This window comes from Eretmochelys imbricata, chromosome 7 (assembly GCF_965152235.1).
Source record: "Eretmochelys imbricata isolate rEreImb1 chromosome 7, rEreImb1.hap1, whole genome shotgun sequence".
Taxonomy (NCBI): domain Eukaryota; kingdom Metazoa; phylum Chordata; order Testudines; family Cheloniidae; genus Eretmochelys; species Eretmochelys imbricata.
In genome coordinates, this window is record NC_135578.1 from 91,132,162 (window position 1) to 91,144,751 (window position 12,590).

A 12,590-nucleotide genomic window follows, 5' to 3' on the forward strand; every position below is an offset into this window, starting at 1 on the left:
GAAAAATCTCTTCAGTGGCTGTTGTAGTGTTGGTTGTTGTGTTCCTCCCACCCCCCAAAAAATCTTTTAAAGGGTCCCAAAAAGGGTTGAAAATGGAATAGCTCATGCCCTCATTATTTTGTCCACCAATTAGGTCTAATTTCTGGTCCCACCCACCTCTTGTTTACCAAACATGATCTTAATACAGTCCTTGGGCAGTATCAATAGACCTCTTTGTTTAAATTAATTTAGTCTTTTTATCTCCTTCTCTCATCTTTGTCTAAAACAGGCTGTTGCTCTCTTTATGCTAACTGAATCATTCTGGTAGTGAACACTTACTCCAAAAGCCCATGTTTATTTATAGACAGCCATCTTCTGTGCAGACTTAACTGTTAGAAGGCAGCTGTTGCTGTTTTGATTATCTTCAAGTAATCTATAAAGACAGAGTTTCTGTCCCATGACTTAAATTTTCCAAGAAGCCTCCATTTTTAGGTGCCTACCTCCTAGTGAAATGCAATGGAAGATGGGCACTAAACTTCCTTTGGCTCCTTTGAAATGCTCAGCCAGCCTGTACTTTCTGTACAAACTATTTATTTTTACTCTTAGGTTTGATACAGTGGATTTTAAAAATGTAGGGCTATGCCATGCCACTAATTTTTAAGAACACCACCCATGGTAATCATGGTCTTATTTAAAAGTTGTTGAGACAGTTTGGGCCTGTAATTAGGAGTTTAAAAGTTTCTTGTGTTTTTGTATTTTTCCTCATTAAATTGATGACTTCAGTAGTGACTGAACTCTTTTCCTAGATGCACACTTTTACACTAGAAGAAAATCTGCATTTTTTATACATCATGGTCATTATAACATTTGTAATAAAATTGTGGTGTGATGGGGTAGGTGGAGGGCAGAAATTGTAGGTACCATGCTCTTTGTGAGCATGTTGATGTTCTGTATGTAGCTACCAGTGGGACTAGGAGAATTTGCTTAATCGTTATACGTATATGAAGAAATAGCCATTCAGTGATTATATAAATCCTTGTGTTCCATTTTGCTCAGGGCATTTAAGTAATCATTACATGGATTTGCACACTGTCTGGTTATTAATAAATAACTATACACTTGTTATGCAAATCTGATTACTCTCAGCCAATTGAAGTGTGCAGGATTGGATAAGTGAGAAATATGTCAGTAGATCTATAGCATTCCAACACTATGACTGAGATGGTTCCCAATTAGTATAATGGCTCATATCCCCGGCATTGGGCGTTGGATTATAGTTTTACACAGGGTGGATTTGATTTAAATCAATTGATTTAAATCACAAGTCAGGAAGACTCGATTTAATCATGTATTTCTACATAAAAGTGCATTATTGTTCGTTGTTATAACCTTAATACATATTCTTCACAACTCAGAGATAGATGTAAGTTTCATTTTTAGAAGGTGCAGACTATACATTTTTAAAGTGATTTATTTTGAGAACTTTTCAGATTAGTTTTACAGCTATATCAGAAAATGAATGATTGGTCATTTCATTTACCAAAGGTAATTGAAGCAGATATTTATGAAGTCATTGGGAGGTGAACTATCTCCAATTCAACAGGTTAATCATTAATATTTGGAGGATTTTCTTGCCATGCTGTATTAGGAGGAGAATATCACCAGACAGACATTTAAACTGTTTTATTTAACTAAAACAACAATGTTATATATTCTGGATCTTTTTCTTCAACAACAAACATAATATTTTAACAAAACGAGCATATGAATTTTTGAATTTAGTTAAACCTTCAAGTTTTTTAAAATCAGGTTTGTTTTTGTTAAAATTGTTTTTAACTAAAATAGTGAAATGAAATTTTATTATTTTTTTTTTAAAAAAAAACGCTTTGAAAAAACTTCAACAACCATTTTTGCTGTTAACAACAATGTTATCTCTGGAGACACAAATCCACAGTTTGAGAACTGCTAAACTAAGCATCTCTGATGGTATCTTCTGCACTGAGTCCTACTGGGTAGATAGAAAGATTAACCTAAATAATCTATACAGAAGCCCCTGGCACCACATAAGATTAGGTCCCTAATCCATGAACTATTGGACATGAATATATTGTCTCACACTATAGAATTAGAATTTATAATCCCTATTCCACGATGAGATATCTTTAAGCTATAATTTAACTTAATTAAAACTATCTTTAGATAGGTTTTTTCTTCAAAAAGCATTTTATCAAAAAAATCTGGTGTTTTATTTATTTATTTTTATATCATTGATTTTTATCCACCCTGGTTTTATATATTAACACAATTTTTTTCTATATCTGAAAAATGAATAAAACTACACTCCATTTCACTTAAAGGGATTACACATTTGAGTTTCTCCTTGATCGTGTAGAGTACTTCATTACTCTTTTATTATTAACTTGTATTTCAATAACAGAGGCCCTAATCTGGATAAGGGTATTTCTTTTGCTGTGCACTGTACAAACATATAGTATGTTCATGTGCAAATGCAAACCAAGCTGGCCAATGTCATTCTTTTTTTTTCTTTAAAGAGGCTTAATCTTCTATATAATAGTAGTCTCCTCATTATTCTCTACACTTGGATACATTGGTCAGAAAGCATATTAGAATCATTATAAAACATGTCAGTGCTTTTGTAGCCACATTTTTTTATTTGTACTGTATATGGTATTAGGCATAACATTTGTATCTTTTTACAGTAATTTTTTACAAAAATGTCAAGTTTGTCCTAGTAGTGTATTTACTGTATCAATTTTAAATATTGTTCCATAACCCAAATTGCCTTCTACGTTGGAATCCACGAGGGATTTTTTTTAAATCAAGTGCTTCACTATTTGTACTGACTTTTCTGCTAACCTCTTTTGCTGTATCTTGACATGGTATGCATACGTGCAGGAGCTTGCTCTTCAAGGCTTTCACAAACACCAGTGCATCATTTGAGGAAGTGTGAGTTTCTGCTGCCACCAGATGTCTCCTCTTAATATGCCTGAATTTGTAATTGAACTTTATTTCTTATTAACACTTCTTTATTTTAAAGAAATTAATGAGGCAAATGTAACCTTTTAACTTTAACTTTTGTACTGCTAGTGTTAGGGCATGCTGGGAAGGTTGGGGCTGCGGGGGTGGGAATTCCTTGATGGGTGTTTGTGCCTCCCCAAAAGAGGAATCTGTCCCAACAGAAACCTTTTCTGGGATGGTGGCAGACAAAGAGCCCATCACTGGTGATCTTCCACAGCTGGCTGCTTCCTGTTTAAGAATGGATTTTGGTGTCATCCAGGAGGAGGGGAACCTCAGTGAGGCCGACATAAAATGATTTATTGGGTGGGGGCAGAGCAGCACTGATTGATTCATTTAGTGGCAGTTGGCATTTTGGTTGGCTCAGTGTTCAGCCCTCAGGACCCTGGGAGCTTTGGGTGACAGGAATGGGTGATACCTGACCAATGAGATATGGGGCAGTCGGGGTTGTGGCTCAGGGTACCAGTGTGTTTCAGCCTGGCTAGTAGGAGTGGGGAAAGTATTAAAGCTGTGGTGGTACATTGTCACCACTGACCCATGTTGGATTCAGACCAGCAACCTAGTTATGAAAAGATTGTCCTTCTCCTGAACTGGCCACTTCTTTAGTAAACTTTTACATTTTACAAGGCGAAAGATGTTTTTAAAATGAAATTTGATCTATTTTATCACTAAAGCAGATCACTGTAATGCAGATTTTATCTCGGATACATGCCCATGCAGTTTGTTTTTTTTTTAACAGACTTATTGGAGTGTTTCACTTCTTGTTTAAGGTTGGTTGTGTGGGGTGGGGAATACTATTTTTGATCCAAAGTAAATGCTCATTCTGATATCTATCCTGTATCAGTTTCTCTTCCCCCCCTTTCCCTGGTTCCTTAAAGAATGAGCAGTAATGCTTTTGAAAAATAATAGAACTGTAGCAGGGGTAAACTTAAAATTAATAATTAGTTTCTGCATAATAGATGAAATACTGAAGTCCTCACTCTGGTAAAATGTCTGTTGTCTTCAGTGAGGGATTTCCTAAGTAAGGACTGTTGGGTTCAGGATTTGATCACATTTTATGGATTGAATCTGCAGATACACAGAAAATACAAAATATTGAGCTTGGGACTTCACAGGTAAGTGAAGGAGGGAATGATTTCATACCCTTTGTTTTAACATGAATATATATTGTAGCAAGTTTTGATCCTTCAGAGGCATTTGCTTTCTGTGCCACATGAATCAAAGAAGACTGGATGCTGTCTTTCATGCTGAAGATCAAAAAATACTTCTCCATCTCCACCAAGGGAATCTGTGAGGCTGCAGGGGTAGGAAAGCTTATGAAAATGAGCTCCTTGCCTCCCATTATTTTTGTCCTGATTCTTGATATTGTCCACAGTACTGTAGTTTCAATAGTCTGGCTGAGCTGGGTGGATCTGCATGGAGCTGGCCAAGGGCCCCTTCAGCGCCTGGTATATATATATTAGAGCAAGTAGCCTGCTGTGGCCTCAAGGGTCTGTTCTACAAACCAGGAATAGGCAGTGTTGTGGCATTCTCCCTTTCCCAAAATACAGCTCCTGGTGTTGGGCTGTGGGGGGCAGGGGAGGAGGCATAGGACCAATATGCCAGCTCAGCCCCATCCAAAAATTCCCCTTACACCAGGGCAACTTCCAGGTGGTCAGGTAAGCTAGCTTTATGGTCCTTTGGTGCCACCAGGGTAGCACTAAAGACCCATAACTGGGTACAGTGACAAAGATATATTTATACAGAGAGAGAGAGATCAGGGCACTGTAAGGATTTACAAGGCTAACAGTGGCCTGATTTACCAAGGTGCCAAGCACCCAGCAGCTACCATGGACTTCTTTTTAAGATTTGATTACAGTGCTAGCAGTGGTAAAGACTGAGCCAGGAAACATGACAAAATAACTCTTTTGAAGAATAAATCTGGAGGCCTTAGTGGCTTGTCACTAGGGTTATAAAGCAAACAAACAAAACTCTCACTTAGCTGAGGGCTATTGTGATTGATTGGAAGATGATTAAATTCACTTGTGTAAAATCTGTTCATGTTGAGGTGATCTTTTTTAGTTAACAGAATTCAAAATTTCCCCTGAATAAACTGACTTCTGCATTTGATATCTAGGTTCTGTAAAAGAAAAGGTCCTTCTTTGCAACATATAGCAAAACTTCCTGCTTTATAAAATTTCATGGATTTTTTTTTTTAATGTCGCTCTTTGGATGGAAACACTTCATAGAACAATCATACCTAACTCATTACGGGAACATGGTTTATTCTTGAAAAAGAAATTTCACTACTTATAGTATTCCATGTTAGTATATGGAGCACATTTTCACTGTTACATATAATAGGAGATTCTCACATGAAACAGGAAGCATCATATTATAATCAGGTTTTGTAGTTGTGTTTCTAATGCCCTGTCTTGAGAATTTTAATTTGGCTGAAGTTTAGAATCTCTAGAATAGAACCATTTTTGGGGAAGTACATACGACAGTAAATGTGAGTGAACCAAATTTACATTTCAGATCCAGTTTTCAAAGTAGCATTGCAAAAGCATGCAAGTATTTTGCACACATCTGCTTGAAAATTTAGGCCAATTCACAGACTTGTAGCACACCTAGCAATGATTGTAAAAAGAACCAGGGCTGGCAGTGGAAAAACTGGGGATGGACCCAAGCAAGAATATATAGCCAGTAAGACTTATTAGATAATTATAATGACTGCAACAATGTAGAATTAGTTATATCTAGTCAAAGGGAATAAGTGGATTAGTAAAGGAATTTACAAGTAAATCAAGGAGGAAACAAAACAAAAAAGAAAGAAAACTGGCCAGTTAATAACTGAGATGAAATTGTTGACTCTAAAATGGTAAAGATAATGGTTAAAACTAAAGGCTGACCTAATAGATATGATTAGCCTTTAAGAAAAACAAGGAAGAGGCAAAGACAGGAAGTAATGGAGTCGCAGAAAACATAACTAATTATTTCTTTGTAAAAAGATACAGAAAAACAGCCCTAGGGGTTGCTCTAATTTCTGCCATGGTTCAAACTAGCCTCCAGAGAGGGAGAAGTCCACATTAAGTCTTTGCTGCAACTCCTCTGAGTCTGGGGCTTCTGTGATGAACCAGTCTAGCCTTTAGATGTTTGTAATGTGCATTTTCTGTATCGCACAAAACCTTTGACATTCAAGACCAATCTTCTAGATTGAGCACTGAAGTGTTGGGAATTAGAGCACCCACCTTCCCAGCTTCAGATTCATATTAAAGTATAACTTAATGAATCATTTCCTTGTCAGAAGCCTTTTTTGCTGATGACCACAGCACTTTCAAATGTTTGCCTTTACTTGTTACTATTTGCATTTACTGAAGGGTTGTGTTAACTCCTATCTCTTCCATGCTGAGTGCAGTTTTCGATCACTTCTTGCAATTGACCAGTGCTATACATGCTATACAAATAGTGCTAGAAAGGTTTCATATACTTTTAGTTACTAAACATGTAGTTTCCATATTAAGGTAGGACAGTTGCCTGATTTAATTTATAATTATAGACCTGCTAGAAAAAAGTGCTCAAATTCACACTGTACCTAGATACATTTACCATGGCATATGCAGATGGAAAAACAAATGCACTTATTAGTCTCTGAACTTTTGATTTGGACTCTCCCCCTCCTTTGTGTTTGTCATTTAAATTACAACTTAACAAAATATGAAATCAATTTATTTTAAAACTACTTAATATACTATTATATACTGAGGCCACCTGTAGTAACGTGTTTATTAAAATGCATAATTTGACTTGTGTGTGTTGTGTTCGATTTTAAACTGTTATGGTACTTGGCATGGCATAAGAACATAGATGTTTGAAGATATTTTCAGTTAAAATGACTTCATTATCATATTTCGTGTTAGCACATGGTGACAATCAGAGTATTTGTACTGAAGTTCCTCTTTGACCAATAAACCATGACTCGCGGGGCTGTGGGGAGGGCAACTTACTGCAAGCACTGAACATTGCATTGATTTTTTTTCCGCCCTCCTCCCCTGTGCCCCCCATTTTGTTCTTTGTGACCAGATGGAGAGATTGAAAAGAAATAGTAATCTTCTTGGTTTGCAGACTGTGGGCAACATGGAACAGCCATTCACTGTTAGTTCATTGGTATGTATTACATTTTGATATTTAATGCTTTGGCATCCAGAGTTTCAAAAAAGCAGCAAACTATCTGATACCACCCATGCTAGTTTAGTTGTGCTGACCACCAGCTCAAGGGTTTTTCCAAGTTTCTAACCACCATTCCCTGCTACCACCCTTATTCTCTGCCCAGCTGCCCCTTCGTATGGAGTGTAGCGAGCTGGAATTTAAATATTTTTTAAATATTATATTGAATACATTTGATTTGTTGGGTTTCTCCCTCTTAGTTACTGTGCACTTCCTCTGGGGTGTGTTTGTATACACATTCTGAATTGAAAGACTGAAGCCTTTAAAATATAATAAGATGAAGCAGTTTCACAGCAGCAGTTTCATTCAGGAATGTAATCAAAATTATTTTAAATAACGGTATGAAAGAGAAAATGTATTAAATCTTATAGAACATGAGTTCATGGCTTTTCTTGCTGGCTTCTCTTCCTGTCCTGTTAAATAGCTTTAGTTTATTCAGCTGTAAATGAATGCTTTAATCTGTAAAGTTCCATTGAAATGAACTTCTGGTGTGATCCTGCAAATTCTGACTGCTGTTATCAGTTAGGCTACACCCAACTGTAAACATTACATCCAGTGGTAAGGGCTTGCCTACGCTTGAAATGCTACAGCCGCTGCACTGCTGTAGCATTTCCAGTGTAGACACAACCTATGCCAACGGGAGGGCTTCTCCCATTGCTGGAGCTACTCCCAGATTGCTAGGTCAACAGAAGAATTCTTCCATTGACCTAGCACTGTCTGCACTGGGGGGTGATGTTAGCATAGCTGCATCTCTCAGAGGTGTGGATTTTTCATGCACTTAGGAGATGTTGCTGGGCCTGTGTAAGTTCCAAGGGTAGATCAGGCCTAGGTAGAATACTTTAAACGTCTATAAAAATGGGGCACTTTATGGGAATTCATATCTTGGGAAGTCTAGGAAGCTGCCAAATCAGGCTTATTCTTTTATTTGTTTCACTCTAGTTAATTTAATTTTGTCTTTATCTTTTTCACAATTTTTGTGTTTTTAATATAATTTATTCATGGTTTTTAACGCCATTGAAGAAGCATGATGAAGTCTTTTCATTGTTACTAACATTTGTGGCTATTTATTGATTGATTTTATTTAATTAATTTATTGATTTAAATTTAAATTTCCCTCAGTGCCTTGAACAAGGTCATGTGTGAATGGGGTCAGCCATCCAAGGTGAAATGTAACCTGTGATGTGTTGCTTGTTTTTCAGAAAAAGTTAGCAGCTATGCCTGACCACACAGATGTTTCAGTGAGCCCAGAGGAGCGAGTACGTGCCTTAAGCAAGCTTGCCTGTAATATAACAATCAATGAGGATATTACGCCGCGTCGTTACTTTAGATCCGGAGTAGAGATGGAGCGCATGGCATCTGTATATCTGGAGGAAGGAAACCTGGAGAATGCTTTTGTTCTTTATAATAAATTTATAACGTAAGGAATAATCTGTAGTTTTTTTTTACCTTAATGAGTCTGATGGATAGATTGATTTGGTAATTTTGCCCAGCCATCAAACAGACCACAAAAAGAGGGGCTTTTTACTCCCTCATTCTGCTACTCTTCCACACAAGGACTAGACAGAGTCTGTCCCTGAATGAATAAGTCATTGCAAAATGTCCAGTGCATGCTTAGCATGTGATTTTTTTTTTTCAAAAGGTCATAACTCCATCAAATCAAAAGCAGATTTCACTAGAACACTCAGTTACTTCCTAATTGAGAGCTAAGTCCATAGCAGATTTAAACTTTCTAAGGAGACAGTCAGGCTGTAGAACTTTAAAAAAAGTTAAATATATAATAATGGGGGGCTGGGGGGTTTCCCTCACTTTGGTATCCTGTTTGTTTGTTCAGACATTGTTGCATTTGTTTGTTGCTTGTTTTTAAACAAACACATGCAACTTTTGGGAACAAAGAGGGCCAGGAAATTTCCAGTCTTGAAGGTGAACTTTTCAGAAAGCTATGGGTGGCTGTAAACAGAGGTATCCAGTGTGCATCCTACGTGCACAATAGTGATGGATTCTGCCTGTTCTATAAAATAATTTGTTTCACCTTGTGGCACAGGTTAGTGTGGTCAGAAGTGGGCTGCAGTAATGCATGTCAGTATGACATGCATGACTTCACATGAAGTCTCTACAGAGACTTCCTCTGTTGGCAGCCTTTTCTCTTAGACTTTTGCCACGTTATCATTATTATTATTTACATGGCAGTAGCTCGTGAAAGTTGCAATCCATGAACAATCATAGAATAAAGGACATTCACTGGCCTGAAGACCTTAAATAAGACAAGACCTAACAAGTGTGTTCAGAGTGAAAAGGGGATGGAAGGACAAGGGTGATACTGATAAGATCTGGTTACAAAGGCTAGCTTGTGCCCAGCATGGTGATTTCTGGTGCCATGTGTTAGTTAGTCCTGCTATTACCCTTTGCTACTAAAGAACAAGGAAAAGTGCATCCAGCTACAGAAAATAATATTGTGGGGGTTAAGATTTGTGTTATGTAAATCAGTGCTGGAATTTCAGTGACATGGTTTAAACCTGTGAAAGCATAGAAAACTGCTATAAATCAAATTAGAATGTAGTGTTCAACTTCTGTGATATGCAAAACTTGTTTTCCTCCCAACATAAAAGCTGTTGTGGATCTTCCTTTGGCTAACAAGGGGGGAAATGTGTGTGTTTAATTTTCTAGCTTATTTGTAGAAAAGCTGCCCAGTCACCGAGACTATCAGCAATGTTCAGTACCAGAAAAACAGGATATCATGAAGGTAGGTTTGCTTTTTCCTGGCATTGCTCTCTCAGTAACTAAATTGTTCTTTCCCCAGAACTAACAAATACGTACGGAACCAACCAAGACTAAGTTCTTTTAACTAACTCCATTAGCAACAAAGTTTAATTTCAGTTTACTAACTTGATCATTGCTGGGATTCTAATTGCAACTCCTAAAATGTGAATTAATTGGTATCGCTGAACAGAGCCAATAGTATATGGATTGTTTGACACTTAGTTAAATCTGTTTCTAAAGGATACATATATTTTAAATACCTTAATTTAAAAGCATTTAGGATATCATCCTGCTTCCATTTAAATGAATGACCCTTGACTTCTGAGTGCCGGAGGGACGTTTGGAATTATTAGTGTACTGTATATTATCTGCTTAACGTGCTGATAAGCCAAAGTATTTTCTGCTTTCTTTAACACTAAAATATGTACTCCATTTCCTTTTAATGTTTTTCCCAATTTCTCCTGCACTATATTGGTTTCATCATTGCTTGCTTTAATGGATGAACTTTTTAAATAGTTCCCTCCTCAGTTTAAAACACCTGAAATTATCCATTGATATTCACTGAAATATGGAAAACTGTCTCTTCTAGCAAAACATTGTGCCTCATGCTGCCATTCCACAGTTCATTCCAAGTGATTCCAGAAGGGGACAGCTGCTTTCTGGTGCATGTGTGCTGTGACAGGCAATAGCACCTGTGCACTGGTTTGTATATACTCAGATTCATCTGGCAAAATGCTACACTTATGTTAAACTCTCCAGTTTGAATTATTTAAACACCCCAATAACTACGGGCCCAAGCTATTGAACTCAATAGGAGTTCTTACGTGAGTAAAGCTAAGCAAGTATGTAAAGTGCCATGTGATTGAGGTCTACCATTGTAAGTTTAATACATTTAATAGGGTCCCTTTTGAGGCTTGGTCCACATAATTTTCTTCCGATTCTTATTCTGCCTTGGGCCTTAAATCAGAAAAGCATCCCTATTCAGGAGAGGTGCCCAAGCATGTGCTTAAATTCTGTTAATCAATGGGATTAAGTACATGCTTAAGTACTTTAATTAAGGTCTTGAAACATGTAATATCAAAGACCCCATTCCTGCAGTGAACTCTCCACAGGCAGAACTCCACATCTGAGAGGAGCCCCACCTAGGCTCATCCCAGATAACTTGTTGCAGGATCTGGGCCAAAGCTGATCTAAAACCTAGAAATAAACGTAATCTGAGCCAGTAATGCCGTTTGTCACATGTCATTTGTGCCTCACAGAGGCATCAGACTGGTTGGAAAAGTGATTTTTCTTTTCTACAAGAAATCTGTTGGCCAGATCTCAGCTGGTGTAAACTGGCATAGCTTCAATGGATTGTGCCAACTGATAACAGCTACAGACATGGCTTTATGTATTTGACATGCCTGTAATTTAGTATTTTTAACTTTGTTTTGAAATGATTGACTTTTTAAATCTGCATTCCAGCTGATTTTCCTTCCCAGCTAATTTGTTTGTTTGTTTGTTTGTTTGTTTCAAAGGCAGGAAATCAGTTTTACGTTTTTTTTTATTTCTCCTCCCCTTCCCCCACCCCTTCCCAAAAGAAACTGAAAGAGGTTGCATTTCCAAGGACAGATGAATTGAAGAAGGATCTTTTAAAGAAATATAACGCAGAATACCAAGAATATATGCAAGACAAAGTAAGTCTTATCTGAATTCACATTTAATTTTTAAAGCATTATTCATATGAATGTTTACTGATTTAATCAGTTAGTTATAAATATTACATAATCAACATTCAAATAAAAAAGCAGTTGTATGAGAAAAACATCTAAATTTTACTATTGTTTAGGCACTATTAGAAACTGTGTCTTTTGAGCATCTAATAAAGCATCCAATGCAGTGAGCTGTAGCTCACGAAAGCTTATGCTCCAATAAATTGGTTAGTCTCTAAGGTGCCACAAGTCCTCCTTTTCTTTTTAATAAAGCAGTGTATTTGAAAATAAGTGGTGTAGGTGTGTGGTTATTTAGAAATAAATATGTAAATATTTTAGCATTTACTTAATAGAAATGCTTAATGTCTTTATCTATTGTAGAAAAAGCCTCTATTGCAGGTTGGTACAGTTTGGTTAATGCTATTTTATTTGATAAATTCAGATACTGTACTAATGAGTATTTGAATTGGCCCCTTTCCCCTGAAGAAAAAGCAAAATTAGACCACAACACAACTAGTATTCCCTTGAACTCTGACATCCATCAAGGCATTGTGAAAGGTACAAAATTAGGCTAGGTTCTGGTTGACTCGTGGGTGTATTTAAGTAACTATTAAGGGCTGCATAGTCATATTCCCACTTTGTGTAATAAAGTCACTGAGAGTAGGATTTGTAGTTCAAAAGCTTGTAATGGAAAGAGGTAGAGGAAGTAAGGAACACTGTTCTTTCTCCCACAGAGCATCTCCTGGAATTTGGAACAAGAATCCATGTTCCCATTTATGATTTGTTTGCGAGGTTTTGTTTTGTTTTGTTTGTTGGTTATTGATTAAGTATCTATATTTTAACTGGCTTCTGACAGTTTGTGTTGCTATCTCTTTAACAGAAGTGGTGAAGGAATGTTGGAACCTGAAGGTTCCCTTCAGT

At 36.9% G+C, this 12,590-nt stretch overlaps 1 protein-coding gene across 3 annotated transcripts in view; it reads left to right on the forward strand.

Annotated features, from left to right (window-relative positions):
* Positions 1-12,590, forward strand: part of STAMBPL1 (STAM binding protein like 1) — a 40,728-nt gene that overhangs the window by 14,004 nt on the left and 14,134 nt on the right. For 2 of the 3 annotated variants that reach the window (XM_077822710.1, XM_077822711.1), the window contains 4 exons: positions 7,078-7,161; positions 8,421-8,638; positions 9,886-9,961; positions 11,559-11,654. In XM_077822710.1, the coding sequence (XP_077678836.1) occupies positions 7,078-7,161; positions 8,421-8,638; positions 9,886-9,961; positions 11,559-11,654 (474 nt within the window). Of the gene's footprint in view, positions 1-6,954; positions 7,162-8,420; positions 8,639-9,885; positions 9,962-11,558; positions 11,655-12,590 lie in introns of those variants that run through there. The other variant, XR_013346708.1, reaches the window with a different exon arrangement.